The 15,582-nt window shown below is 39.9% G+C and overlaps 1 protein-coding gene across 2 annotated transcripts in view; it reads right to left on the bottom strand.

Annotated features, from left to right (window-relative positions):
- Nucleotides 1-15,501, bottom strand: part of LOC113167848 (lissencephaly-1 homolog) — a 31,641-nt gene extending 16,140 nt beyond the window's left edge. The window contains exons 1-2 of one of the 2 annotated variants that reach the window (XM_026368746.1): nucleotides 15,336-15,501; nucleotides 8,242-8,551 (exon numbers count right to left, since the gene is read on the bottom strand). In XM_026368746.1, the coding sequence (XP_026224531.1) occupies nucleotides 8,242-8,273 (32 nt within the window). In that variant the 5' untranslated portion in view covers nucleotides 8,274-8,551; nucleotides 15,336-15,501. Of the gene's footprint in view, nucleotides 1-8,241; nucleotides 8,552-14,064; nucleotides 14,084-15,335 lie in introns of those variants that run through there. The other variant, XM_026368754.1, reaches the window with a different exon arrangement.
- Between the last annotated feature and the right edge of the window lie 81 nt (nucleotides 15,502-15,582).

Raw genomic sequence — 15,582 nt, 5'->3', positions numbered from 1 at the left:
GACAACAGGAGCAGCCCTTATAACAGCTCAAGGTTAGCAGGAGGTTATCTACACCTTTGACAGCTTGCCTGCCACTAGTATGCTGTCCTATCGGGGGGGCTGAGGTGTGTTGCATGTCTGAGAAAGTGTATAAGCAGCAAGGTGAAGCACAGAGAAACTCTATGTGGTGCGAGTGTGGCAGGAGACTGTGTATGAACAGGTGTTATGACAGAGTACCAGACTATCAGAAAGGGAACCTAGCTCCCAATCTGTACCAACACCTACATGCTGCAAAGTGGTAAATGTTAGTACTAAAATGATGACTGGCAATTAAGGAGAAGCCTATATTTCTGGTCCTTTTACTTTACTTCATGTCATGTAGGACCCTATGCTGAATATCTTTGTTTTGACTGTAGCTAAGACAAATCAAGGCATTTGACAGGAATATTTAACAATTTCCTGACATTTTACAGACTAAATGAATTAATGACTCAAGAAAATAGTGGGTCTTTGATAAAAATAACTGTTAGTTACAATTCTAAAAAGAAACACAGCAAAGCAAATAATGTCAGGGCTAATATCTACATACAAAAAACGTTTTTCTGTTTCAATCATACTGTGTCAAATATACACAATCATATGTGTAGCTAAGCAGCAGCTGCCAATATGCCTCTGTGCTGACATTGACACAGATGCTCCATTACCTTGACCCCAACAAAACAAAACATACACCATCATGCAGTTTTAAACATATAGTCCCCAAACACTGTGAGGAAAGAAGAAAGAAAAGTGGAAAAGAGAGAAATGTGTACCAACATCAACAAAAGGAAAGTCAACCGGCTGGTCTCCATGGTTACTAGCAGCCTACAGTTAGATGACGTGATGGTGAGACAGTGAGAAAGAGCAGAGCTATGGACAGAGATAAAAGACAGATACAAAGAGGAAAAGGAACAACAGAAAGCCTGAAAGCATGTACTATAGCAACACAATTCATCTACTTCAATTAGATCAAAAGGTTTTTTTCCTGTAAGACCAGCATGACCTAAAATTATGCTAAGCATCTAAAACTGCAACTTCATTTCACAAATAAGAACAGAGAAAAATGTCAGCCTGTGAGCCCCACATGGGTTAAGTCAGTATTTAAGTTCGTTAGGCCTCTGGTGCAGCACTGCTATCTCATGCACTATAAACGCTTAATGGAGTGACAAGGATGAGACCACGGAGAAATGCATGACTTCATCTTTATGAGAAGGGTGATGAGTCAGACATCCAGCATGTCTGCCGCTAACATCACTTCCTCCCATCTCCTGCTCCATGACCACACTTTACATAATTGTGAAGATGAGCAACATTTACAGAGCACCCACCTACTGACAGACTTCACCACATTCTGTGATAAAAATATGATCAAATTAACAGACCGAAGTGAATCTAATGCAGAAATCATCATTTTAGTTACCAACAATTACTTTCCTTCTGTATTTTTTCAGTCTTTACCCAGTATTTACTCAATAGGTTAGTGTAAAAAATGTGAAATAAAATTGTACAGATCTGAATTCCATGGTAGCATCATACATTTATATGCTCAATAAACACAGATTTATTGACTAGCAAAGCAGAAGAATTAATCACCTAACACAAACACACTCGTGAGTGTACACATCACAGCACATTTAACAAAGGACACATTGGGCAAACAGTACAGGACAGTACACAGCATTCCCATTAGCTACAAAGAGACTCTAAAAGCTTTCATAGAGGAATAACAGTAATAGCCTTTGCCATATATCTGTCTATGGAGACAAACCGGAATTTCTGGACCAGACGACGTAGGGGCATGTTTAATCTTTCCAAACTGTTGAGGAATGTTTAATTAGGAGTAGCTGAAGCCAACAATTTGAAAGGTCCCTCAGCAAACATAAAATTCACCATCCATGGATTATTTTATATCACATTATACAGACAACCACCTTTTGATCAGGCTGAAGATTTTCCTACGGTCCTGGCCATGTTCCAAAAAGCTTAGGGTTTTACTAGTGGCTCCTGTCTGAGGTGATAACTGCTGTAAGGACATCTTCAGCTTAAAATAAGCCATAAAACAATTCACAAATAATAATTACAATCACATTTATTTTATCATCATCTGCAAGTAAAGACTGCCAACTTGACCTAGTGTGGGACTTCCTATCAGAACTAAAACATAACTACTGTTTAATGGGTTTCTTCCATGTTTGGTTCACAAGTGCACAAAGGCAACACTCCAGTGTCATTCTTTAATCTCTTCCATGTCAAATGTCAAAGGTAAACACACCCTATAATAAATCTTACAAAAAAGCTTCAATGTTGGAAAGAACGATAGATTCATCAAAGCAAAGGATGGGTAAAAACAGGCCAAAGGCTAAAAATGCTGAGGTAATTTTTCCATGTGAACCATTGACTAACCAGCTAATAATTTCAAGGACAACATATCACAAAACATCCCACAGAAATCATTTGACAGATTTGCGTGATTGTCCAGTTACAGTTTGATCACCATGAAAACTGTAACCAATCAATCTGACAAAGGCTCTTAGTGAGACAAGAAGCATGTCACTGAAAGGCAGTCGGTATCTTGATTATCCAGACAATTAATCCAGCATGTTTCAAAAAAAATAAATAAAAAGTTTAATCTTTCTACTCTTTAACTTTCATTTGTGAAAAAGCCTCTTAGAAGGTTGATTATCATAATGCAGTTAATTTCAATGTGAACAGGTAGGTTGTACAGGAAAAAAAAGACTTCATTATAAAGTTAAGAGTAGAGCAGTGGGGATCAACCCTTAAGCCAGGAGAAATCTTCAAAGCGGAACCTGTCTCAGTGTGATACACAGAAGTGCACCGAGTCCATTACTGACTTAATCAGGCAGCAACCATTCTGCATGTACACCATTTCAGATCAAAAAGCAACATGGGTCTGAAGAACCATCTGTCTGGACGACACACAAAGAAGTCACAATTTTTTTGGTTTTGATCAATTATATTTTTTCCCCACATGGTGATGATAGAGCTTTATTGACCAAGCTTATGGCAGAGCTTTAACAAGTTGAGTGTACTTTCTTAAATCCCATAAGGTTGGGCATAATTTAAGCTTGGATAAACAAAGGATAACAAGTATAAATGGAGCACAAGACTGGGTTTTCCATCTCACACATAGAGGGGAAATACAATTTAATCTTCCACTGAGTGGACAATTCTTTTATTATACACCGTTTAAAAACATTAAAGGAGACCTTTGAAAACATAATTTTTATGGGGAAAGAAATCATGTTGGATATTTATACTGATATAGACTAGGTGATGTGTTAGGAACAAAAGGATCCCACATTGTTTGATGGAAATTAAAATTGGCAACCTACAGAGGGCTGAATTTAAAGACACTATGAAAATCAAAGTGGAAAGATTATGCAGCAGGTTAGTCCATTTTGCAGAAATGTCATTCCAGCAACTCAAAATTGTACTCAGTACTATGTATGGCCCCTACATACTTGTATGCTCCTAATGCAGGGGTGTCCAATCCCTCTCAAAAAATCCCCTCCTCGAGGGCCACTATCCTGCTAGTTTTCCTACTATCTCTGCCCTACCCACTGCTGATTACCTGGATCAGGTGTGTTCAGCCAATGAGAGGCTGGAAGTGCAGGGTTAGTTGCAAAACAAGCAGGACAGTGGCCCTCGAGAGCCAGGATTGGACACCCCTGTACTGAGACTCCTAGATCTGGATCAGAACATCACTGAGCTCTCAAACAGTCTGAAGTGCAACCTGGAGGCATTGGATGGACCAAAACATAATGTCCCAGAGGTGTTCTACTGGATTTATTAGGTCAAGCGAATATGGGGGGGTCACTCAATGGTATCAATTCCTTCATCCTCCAGGAATTGCCAGCATACTTTGACCACATGAGGATTTCATCCCAATACCTAATGGCACTCAGGGTGCTGTTGTTTAGCCTGTAGAGGTCTGTGCGTCCCTTCATGGATATACCTCCCCAGACCATCACTGACCCACCACCAAACTGGTCATGCTGAACGATGTTACAGGCAGCATAATGTTTTCCACGGCTTCTCCAGACCTTTCATGTCTGTTGTGTTCAGGGTGAACCTGTTCTGATCTCTAAAAAGCACAGTGGCAGACCTCCCAATTCTAGTGTTCTATAGCAAATGCCAATCAAGTTCCATGGTGCGGGTTAGTGAGCATAGGGACCACTAAAGGACATGTTGGTTAGAGACATTCACGGCAGTAGCCTGCCAGAGGTAATTTTGTAGGGTTCTGACAGTGCTCATCTAGTTTGTTCTTGCACAATGGAGAAGATACCAACTTGATGCTTTACTCTTATTAAAAAGTAAATTTTATTTGAGCAGTGTACATTGTAGTACTAATGCTATTTGAGACTGCTGCGGAAGAAAAGGTCTCCTTTTTAACATAAAACCTAGAACTTCAGTCAGAAATAACTATTATTATCAAATTAATGTTAAACAAAAAGATTATCACTTTTAACTATTACTAATCACAGAAGACTAACAGAAAGATCACCTCCTGACATTTAACAAGCTGGTGCAACCAAATATTTGGTGCTTTTTACTTTCAGTCTACTGACTGGTAAATTTGTTGACTAATCCATGCAGTGTTGTAAAAAATACACATTATTAAACATGAAAATGTGATGTCTGTTTCACATGATAAAAAGTCAGAAAAACAGTGGTTTGCCATGTAAAATAAATCTCTAATGACATACAACATATGCAGTATCTTCAAGTTAATAAATTCATTAGGCCACTTCACTACCTAAAGTCCTTTAGATCAAGTAGGGTGATGGAGAATGATTGATATGGGATAACCATGCCCATCACTGTGTGTGCAAAAAGCAGATCAGTCTTGCTAATAGACCTCCTGCAGAGGCGCCCACCCTTGGTCAGTACACCAAGAACCAACACAGAGGCTCAGGAACAAATTGTTTGCATGTTAAATTCCTCTTTCAGGAAGCAGCTGTCCCAACCAATCATTTAACTGCTACTACACATAAATGACAAACATTTCTAATAACGTATTTTTGGACGCAGATCTGAATAATGCAATCACTGGAATTAATAAAAAGGATAAAACCTTAGCATCTAAAAACATGTTAAAAAGATGCCACATCAATACTAATGACCGTATCTGCTTATACAGCTATATTTTACTCACAAGAACATCCTAGTTTTTTTCCCCTCTTTTGTATTTTGGTCATTAATTTAATAATTTCACCATATGACACTGTGAATATAAGTGCTTTTTAACTTTCTGTACTTTACCAAAGTAACATACTTTCATTTTGTGTGGAAAATTACTAACCTCCCTGTGCATCAAGTGTAACCAAGTTGTGTTTTATCACTTTCTCAATATTACTTCCTCCATCTTCCCCCAAAACTATTGCTCAACTTTGCCCAAATTTGAACCACTGGGACATGTGAACACTACATCTCAACTAGGACACAGGAGGAGTTAAAAAACAAAACAAAACAAAGAAACATAAGGTACAGTTCATGTTTAGTTAATTATGTATTTGTGTATGTATTCTTTTTAGGCTTTATTGTTGTGTTCATTGCACCTCAATGTCCTTTCAGTGGCAGGAGTCTAGGCATTAATCTGTTATGTAATCACAGCCAGGAGACAATTTAAAAAAGACCAAAATCACATGAACCATCTTGTAGCCTAAGACAAGACTAAGAGAATTTTTTTTGTAAAGCAGATAGACAGTACAAAAGCAACTTCTCCATCTGCACACTGGCGCCTCCAGGTCTTTCAGGGGAGCAGATAGTTATCTATTATATCTATTTTTACTACATGCCAGCAGGGACAAGTCCGCTGACCCTGGAAGGAAACACAAATCTGCTTTTCATTGGCTAAGCTAATAAAAATAGAGTTGTTGTGAAGATGTTGCGCAATAACAGCATCTGACTGTGGTGTTGACAAAACAGCAGCAGTTTAGTGGACAAAGGATATTTCTCTTTTTAGAAAATGTTATCTACTCCAATGTAATAAAACTGTTATGCCGCCTTTCTCACCGATTTCAAAGAACAGGTCAGTGTGTACTGATGTACTGAAAAGAGAACAAAAATAAACAAGAACAAACTGTACCCTCTGTTTTGCTGTGCCATATCATGTCATTACGATTGCAAATAAATTTCAAATAAAATTTGATTTAAAAAACAAAAAAAAACAAAAAAAAAAACAACAACAAATGTATAGATGAACACATTCACTCTGAAGGCACATACAGTATAATTTGTGCAGATTCAACAGTTTTCCTGCAGGTATTTGATCACTTCTGACAGCTGCAGATTAAAAACATGCCTGAGTATGCCTGATTGCAATGGGAACAAAATCTATTTATTCCTTGGTGGTAAACAAGGCTGTGACAGAAAGCACAATAAAAAATAGCTAATAAAAAAACTTGCATGAACAGTCAGTCAACTGGTTACTGTTCTCCTTATCCCTCTATTATTTTGCCTCATTAAAAAAATTGGCTGCACAAGCTGGCCTGCCAAAATTATGCTGCCAGTTAGGAAACAGGATTTTAGGGTCACTTTATAGCTGACTTGAACTTGATGAGAGCACCAACTGAGCCAGATGACATCTCCAACCAGTGGAAGCAACACATTCTGTGACTCAAGAGGTTCCACATCAGTTTCCTGTAAGCTGTGGGGCCAGAGACTTGAGCAACATAAGAGAAAAGAGGGGAATAGAAGGGGGTTCTGACAGCTTCCTCTGAATAGCAAAGAGCATAAAAGATTAGCATTCCAACGGACCTCTCCACACAAACAGACCCTTCCCACAGTGCTAATCTAAAAACACAGAAACACTGGTAGGAATGTTAAGAGCCTTGTCATGTGAGTGTTGATACACGTCTCAATGACAGTGCAAGACGAGGATAATGATAAACTAAAGTGAAAAAGTAAATATCGCCATAATATCCTTCTTGTTTCTTATCTTTATTCTTCTTAAGTAAATAGAGATTCTCAAGGACTAAAACTCAGCAAGATCATCTCATCTCTTTCTTACGGTTTTGTATCTCACATCTAGCTGCCTTGACTTTTTATTCCATGCCTTAGGGGTTAATTACCAAGCACACGGACTCAGCAGGGCCAAATTAGTTTCTACCATAATCACAGACTCTCTCATCTTTCCTGTTTGATTAATATATACTATACAGCACATGTGTAGATAATGCTTTGTCTATATGCCACTTCTGTGTTTGTGCCAGAAGACTTGCAGGAAAATTTCAGGCATCTTACGCTCATGGTTTCCCTGTGGAACAACATAGTGGACCACAGTCCATGAAGCTTGGTACAACATGCAGGACCCCTGTTTGTTCCCTTGCATGCAATTTTGGACAAAGGTGAGAGTTTAAGCCTCTCCTAAGGCTGCAAATCAGCAAATTGTGAATATCAATGCACACAAAGATCTCAGGGGAGCTCAGGAACCTTCAGCCAGTCATTGATTTTTTTTTGGTGGGTTAACGAAGGGAAAAAATAACCAAATTTAACCAATTACCCAAATCAAGAGTCATCTGTGCCTGGAAGCAAACAGCTTGTCTATTGTCACAAAAAGGAAAATAGTAACAGGTGTTACTTCCTTTTTGGCACCCAAAACACTGGTTTAGGAGTGGAGAAACTTTTAGTATTTCAGCAGTCTGAAACTCAGTAAAATAGCCAGGCCACCAGTTAGCCAGTCATTAAGCTCTTTTTTTGTTTGATGGTTACTTGTGCCATTGTTGAGATTCAAGGAACATCTGATTAAGACCAACACAACAGCAGCTCTTAAGATAAATTAGTGGAGAGTCAGAAAAAGGCCAGTCAGAATGTGTCAGTAGAAAAATGTATGATGTCACCATTTTCAACAGTTTAGTCAATTAACAGAAAATATATTGGCTATTCTGAACACCAGTTAAGTTATACCTATTTACATAAACAACTGAGAAATTAATCAGAACAATAAACAAATAATGAAACGCCTTTAAATTTACTCTTCAATAAGAGAGTAACCACATTCATTCCTTTGAAGTTGCACAGTAACACCTGGAGAATGTGGCTCTACTGGTCAGCTGACCAGTTGTCACTGTGTGCGAGTGCATTACAGTAATGGTGAAGTTAAACATGTCTCATTACATTATGCAACAGAGCAACTGTGGTGCATAAGTTTGTACATTTTGAATCTGGTCCATGTTGTGAAAAAGTGTGTTGGTCACTTACAGTTCATCTCGTTGCCGTTGTGACAGCACCATGGTGAAGGGGCAGCGTGGGTGGGGCTGGGAGGGATCAGTCAGTAGAAGGTGAATCTTGTGCAGCTGCTGCGCTCTCCTCAGTCAGGAGATGAGCTGTGCTGATCCAAGCAACACGGGCGAGGACAAGCTGTGTACTCCAATGGTGGGTGGTTGGTTTTGTCCAGAAAAAGACTCGAGAGAAGGGGAATGCAGGAACCTGCCTCCCCTAGTTGGCTGACTCCAGAAACAAGAGAAGTGGAGAGCCTGCAGACCAGTCACCGGCTAAGTCTACACTGCATCTGGAGAGGAGGCAGAGGAAAGGCCAGCATTAGGTATGCATGAGAGACAACGTGAAGAGTGGGTGGGGTTGAAAATGTCTGTAGGCCAGAGAAGAACTGCTTCAATGTCTTCTCCAGTTTATAAAACAGATAAAATGGCTGAACAATAACCAGCAATGGAAAAAATAAGCTTTCACAAAACAGCACAGTATTTACAACAGAAAGAGAAATTGTCTCCCAAACCATGACTTTGACAGCAAACACTGTCCAACTAATAAAAAAACATCAGAAACCCATGTGTAAGACATGTAATAAACAAAACACCTTTACATGAAGCACCCTTTCATTTGCTTTACAAGCCTACTCCTGCTATCAATATTCATAATCTACCTCCCCTGTCACCAGTCTGGTGTAAGCGCTGTCTGCTCTTGCAGCGAATTCCTCTGTCCGTGTGCGTACAAGACCTGACCCACATTCTCCAAGCAACGGACTTCTCCTCCTAGGTTGCCACCAGAAAAGAAAAACAGGACACTGTCGAATGAACTTGAGTAACGGCTGTGCTCTTGTCAAATTTCCTGACCCCATCACCTTATTACAAGACCTCCCTGCGAGCTGGCTGGCCAAGCTGATGCCATGATAAAAATCACTTTGACTGTTTGTGTCAGCACAAACTTTGTTAGTGCTACAGTGATAATTATCTGAAGAGTGAATCTGAAGAGTGTAGTATTGATGTGAAAAACAATGAATGTCCAAATCAACCAGCAATAATTTTTACAGTGCATTGTAGTCTTTAAAATTACTATACCAAAGCAGGTACCCACTAGAATACTAATTGTGACTGACAAAAAGCCTGTTAGTCTATTGGGACCAGCCTGACTATATCTCTGCCAGACTAGTACACAAAGGGTAAAAACAAAACTAATTTAAATCCTTCTGTAGACATGAACAAATTGACAAAACTACAAAGCTTGGATGATCGGACACAGGATGTCCAACAGGAGACATTTGTGCTAAATTTGCTGCATAACTAAGACATGGGAGGGTAGTGAAGGAAACAGTCAGGAGCCTAGAGTAGGCACGAGGACTGGAAACACCTCAGGAAGCAGTGATTGAGGAAAATCCCCAGACATTATTCTTTTTATTCTGCTGATAATGCAGGAGTTTCATTACCACAAGGGAAATTTACTCCTTTTACTTCTATCTTTGCTTGCACAACAAAGTGAGGCAACATATGGAGGCTGCAGATATTAAGGTGATCTGCCTGGCAATAAAACTATGGACACTGTGACACTGAAAGAAACCTGTTCAACAGAAAGAAAACACAACACAGCCAACAGCTAACCTCTGGACAGTGATGTCACCACCTGACGGCGGTCCAAATATCTGCTTACCTCTGACTGTGTGTGGATTACAGTGTGCAGGTTTATGGCAGCTGCCCAACAACTCTGCTATGGTTCAGGGTCAGAGAAGTACAATCACACAGTATGACAATGGCACAGAAGCTAAAATAGCCATTTCTAAACCTCCACATGCAAAACACCCATTATAATACGGCTGCCTTCTTCATGAACTTGTACAACTACGATCGTGTGAAATTAGGTCATCGACTATATACTGATACGTCCCTCTGTGCTGCTGGCAGCTGTCATCGCAGTGTGTATCCATTAATGTGTTAGACTCCCCTCTCTTCAAATCTTATTTGATGCTTCAGAATTGAGCAAAATGTTTACACAATAACATAATCAGGATAATTGGCTCAGTACAAAATGTGGTTGTGCCTTTATAGACCGGGAATGGGCTGCAGTCATGGAGCATTTATAAATCTGCTCACTGACAGTTAATAATGCCTATGTGTTTTCCTACTATTGATTCTCTTGTCTTTGTATAGCAGCACAAAAGTCTACAATAATGGACATGTTACAGTAAAAGACTGCTAGATGCTGCCAGATGTAATTTAATTTACAGATGAGTTTTAACGGGTAGTCTGTTAAAATATCATCTTAAATGAAAAATCGAAACAATCAGTCTGTGTTGTTTTAATAATGCTACAACCACGCACCAAGTCAGGAGTGTAAGGAGCCACACCCACTGGTAATACTGCAAAAAGCTGTGTTTATGAAGGTACACATAAAACTGGATCCACATATTTTGAAAATGTAGACCACCTAACATGAAATTTCAGCCAAAACACTCACATACACCAGGACGATCATGTTAGAAAACATATGAGTAATGTGTCTGCAAATCTTCCAAAAAGGACACTACAGAAAAAACAGTTTTAGAGCAAACCACTGAAGTCTCAACATGTAACATCACTGAAGTTGCTAATCTTTAGAGAAGCACAAATATCTCAACTGAAATCTAGACAAAAGGTGATAATATGAACTGCTGTATAATATCCCAACTTTGTATTGTTTCACCTGCCATATAACACAGAAAAGGTGTGTGCACCACATTTTTTATTACGCTCCACCTGTCTGAAACAAGGAAACACATCCCTGAGAACAGCAGTGCAACAGGAGAAATACAAAAACAAGAGTTTGAAGTCTAACTGCCCAACTTCCCAACCACTCTTTACAAAACATACCATTGCAGCAATGTTGACAAGGCTGACTGACTGTTATCGCTTTACTGTCACTTCTAATTCAATGTCATTATGTTATCACCCTCTCTGAAAAGCAAAAATCTCAAACAGCTGGAATCTGCCATGCCTTCATTTTCTGTTGGTGACTTCATGAGTGTCCTGGGACAGTTACTGTACAATCATACTTAAGTGCCTTCAGAAATCTACATGGAACAATTATGACAATTTAAACCAACCTTTGGCTAAATTGATGCACTGAAGATGCATGAAAATAATTGCAAAAGGTGATTCACTGTACGGTGACATGAATGTTGACAAATCTCAACTCCAGCTGAGTACAAACAGCACATAAACAGTCCAGGTCAACACAATGACAAGAGTCTCATTAGAGCAGCCTACAGCCTAAAATTGTTGTGCAGAACCTGCTTGTTAGAGTTTTGTTGTTCTGTGATTTAAAATTTTCTGTTAACATCTGTAATATATGTTTTTAAGAGATTTCATGTTTAGTGCATTATTGAGGACGATGTAGAACTTTTCACAAGTTTTATTGTTGTTTTATTGTTATTTTTTGACATGTGTAGCTAATTAAGTAAACTCAAACAGGAGTGAATATCATCTTTGTTTTGTATAATATTTTTCTTAGTCAATTTGGTTTTAGCAGTGACACGAATGTCTGACATAGGACACTGTTACAAGACGACATGCCTACATCACTGTGCTGTCTCAGCTGGATAAACATAAATTATTTATTACACCAAACAGTGGAGTAGGTAAGCTAATCACCTGGCCTGATGTCTAGATTGTTTCAGATGTTTTAAAAGGACAACTAGAGGGAATCTGAATTGAGAGAACGTCCTCCAACCAACAGGGCTGAAAGGCTAAATATACTGTAAATCATCTCTAGTTTATGTGAATGGTTGTTCTTGATAAAGCACTGAGAGAGGAGAGTTTTATCATTAGTTGATAAAACTGAGTTAACATCAGGCTCAGCTTTCACTCTGCAGCCTTTACAAGCCACAAGGTGTCAATGTCAGTTATGAGCATCTGCAAGAAATCAGTCACCTTGTAGCATGACATATTTTTTTAAGTGCTATTGAAGGAGGCTCTATCAGCAGACCAACACAGCATCAGCACAATACACTCCACAAATGTCAGGACGGCTAGATGGGGGAAAAAAAAAAAACTCAGGTAGGTTCACAATGAAACTGCCACACCATCATTCAAAAATGAAAGAATAAATATAGAATAATTAATATCTATTTTTTCCCACTTATATCTATCATTACCAATTGTATTAATATACTTTACATTTAGGGCCAATTTCAATATTTTTATATTTTATTTGATAGTTGAGGGTCTAAAAAGAGAGAGTCGACACTCTCACCCAATGTCTTCATTCTGAAAAATGCCAAATGTGTGGAAACACATGCAATTTTCACTGAAGATATTGCTTTCGAGACAAATGCTGGTAGTAGATCAGAGCCTACCATGAAGCTTAAATCTGCTAAAATGTACAAGCAGGTGAGACCAGCACAATCAAGACTTCCCTCCATCGTTATCAATTAACAGTACAAGCCAAGTTCCACTTGGCAGGTGTAAGTTTTACACCTACCTGTCCACATGTTACTGGTTGAAATCATTATAGCTCGAAATTTAGACTAGATGTATTTGCGGCTGAGCTTGTCAGTTGCTGCTGACATTTGTCAAAAAAGGAAACATGTTAAAATAAAATGCTATAAGTCATTGTCCACAATAAATTCAACTTGCTCAGGAGCTTGCTGACAATAGTGTTCATATAATTTCATGCCAACGCTGTCAGACACTTCCTCATAAATTGCAACAAGTATTTATGCTAACAGTGTGACAGAGTTGTAATTTATACACCAACAGGCAGTTGCTGCTGAAGGGAGGTCAGTAATGACCAGACAGCCAGATGGTGGGAAGATATGAACCTGAACTACTGTAAGCTCAGTGAATACAGGTGTCCTTTAGCCTGCCACAATCACAACGGCAATCAGCCTCTAACACCCTCATTGTCCTCACCCCCAGTGTCTGCAGCTAAATAATAAAGAGGAGGCACATAACTGACGCACAAAACTGCACATTTTATTCTAACAATGTTGTCAATCGTTCCTTTTACTAGCCTACACTACTAGCCTACATTACAGATGTATGTACTATAGGATGTATGACAGTCCTTTGCTTTAATCTAATGTTGATGCACAGACGTCAGCAAAGCAACAGTCACAGCTGCTGAAGTTTAATACTGCAGTGATGTACAATTGATGTTGGTGTGTTTCCATTGCTGACAGCACTGAATAAAGCCTGGCTGCAGAGAAGCACTTATTCAAATTAACCTCTGATAAAACTCGGGACTGACTAAGAACGCTTTCAAGCAAAACCAGCTGACCACATCCACTGGCTCCTGCAGTTACTGCCTGTATTTAAAAAAGAAAAGTAGCTGCTGATCTCATATTAGCATTAGCTCCTTTTTTCAAGTAATCCAACACACAGCACACAATTTAAGTCAGTTTCATGTGCTATGCACTGTAGTTTGAGCCATTTTACCATGATAAGTGTGTAATCATTGCATTTGGGACAAGTAAATTATTACCAAATGGTGCTAGACAAATAATTACATATACTGACAGCACTTTTGCTTAGAGAAGACAACACAGGCTTTCACAGACTAACAATTAATAAAAACAGACTGGTCAAAAACAAATGTGAGAAAGGTGTGTGTGTGTGTGTGTGTGTGTGTGTGTGTGTGTGTGTGTGTGTGTGTGTGATTAAGTAACATGTTAGGGGTAACAAAATGTAGAATGACTGGATTATTGTGTAGTCAAAATAAACAACCAACAATCAAATGAGAGAGTACACTGTAGTATTGTAACCAGAAAGGCAACCTAAGAATCAACAACAGAGTGACAAAAAATATTGACACTCTTACCTGAGAGGACAGCATCCCAGTCAGTATTTCTTTCTGAATCTGTACACTGTTTTCAAAAATGAACTATTTGATCAGTATCCCATAATCCGAGCTGCAATGTGATCCTCACGCAAACCAGTGCTTTGCATCCGATATCACGACACAGCTGCCCAAAACTAGGTGGGAGACTGACTTAGTATACAACCTAGTGAGCCACCACAATGATGATCAGCATTCATCCCACTGAGAGCCCTCTGTGCTAATTTCTGACCCGCAACGCTCATTCGTACAGCCACGCAATCATAGAGAAAACATGCACACAGTAAACAACACAGACACTTGAGCACTGGGCAGACGCAAATCATTCAAACTCATCGCCTCCTGTGTGCTCCACCCTGATTTTCAAACACAGTGCCAACAAACACGCACGAACTAGGGGAGTGTTTCAGCTGAGCATGGCAGCACCAGCAGCAGAGAAAATATACCCAGAAGGATATAAAACCGCAACAGAGGTGTTCAACGCGAACCAGATGACAAATATGACCACACGCCCTTTACTAATGCTACCACTGGATACAGCCGTGATGTGAGGCTGCAGAGATTGCGCCGAACAGCAACACACTATCCACACGGCGATAGCAGTGTAATATTTACACCGAGCTGACGCTAGACACCAGCGGTGCCGTCGTGTTGTGACCTGGCGTTACGTTAGCCTTGGTTGTCGAGGCTGTTAAAAGGTTGACAGATATGCACCAACGCTGCTCCAAATTATGCTAATTACTGGTTATTACTAGTTAACTAGGGGTCGACGCCAAATGCAACAGTGGTTTCGCCGGCCTCGTCCTACTCACCACACCGACACGTTTTCCTGACTATGGTAGGTAAAGGTGATGGTGGACATGACAGCCGGTAGCTTAACGTTATCGCCAGCTAATGTTAGCTAAAGTTACCGTTAGCTAAGTTAGCTTCCCGGCGGTGCAGTCAGAAAGTTAGCACCCACATTAACTCTTCACTTTGATGAAAACACAGCCTCGCTGTATGTGTCCAAGCTCAATTAGCTCCAGTCAACAACGAACGACCCCAATTAATGTAAGTGCACGAAACTGTTTCTGTGGACACAAGGATAAACTCCACTGACAGGATACCTGCTGCTCCGGTCCAAGCGGCCTATCCGCCATTTTGAGACATAAAAAGGAGGTGCACAAATTACAGCCACATCGTCATTTTCTCCACCTAACGCCCGATTCCTTCGACACCGACCGGCTTCACGTTTTAAAACTACTTGAACTCACCCTATTGTTTCTGCCCGTGAGTATCCTCAGCGGTCTCCAGCGATAACACGACCCGACAGGGCGTGAAATTTCCGCTCCAAACTCTGATCTTGTGATGTGGAGTTGAACTGTGCCCGTTCGTCGCTCCGCCGCCGCTCGCTTGTTTTTCGTACCGCATTCGCCTTTCAGCCGGGAGCGCGCACGAAGCTCGCGTTCACGATTTGACGGGAGCGTGTACGCCCTTCATAGTACAAAAATATATATATAT

Source organism: Anabas testudineus, chromosome 13, assembly GCF_900324465.2.
Source record: "Anabas testudineus chromosome 13, fAnaTes1.2, whole genome shotgun sequence".
Taxonomy (NCBI): Eukaryota; Metazoa; Chordata; class Actinopteri; order Anabantiformes; family Anabantidae; genus Anabas; species Anabas testudineus.
The sequence above is the reverse complement of the archived record's forward strand: the minus strand, read 5'-3'. Positions and strand labels throughout refer to the sequence as shown.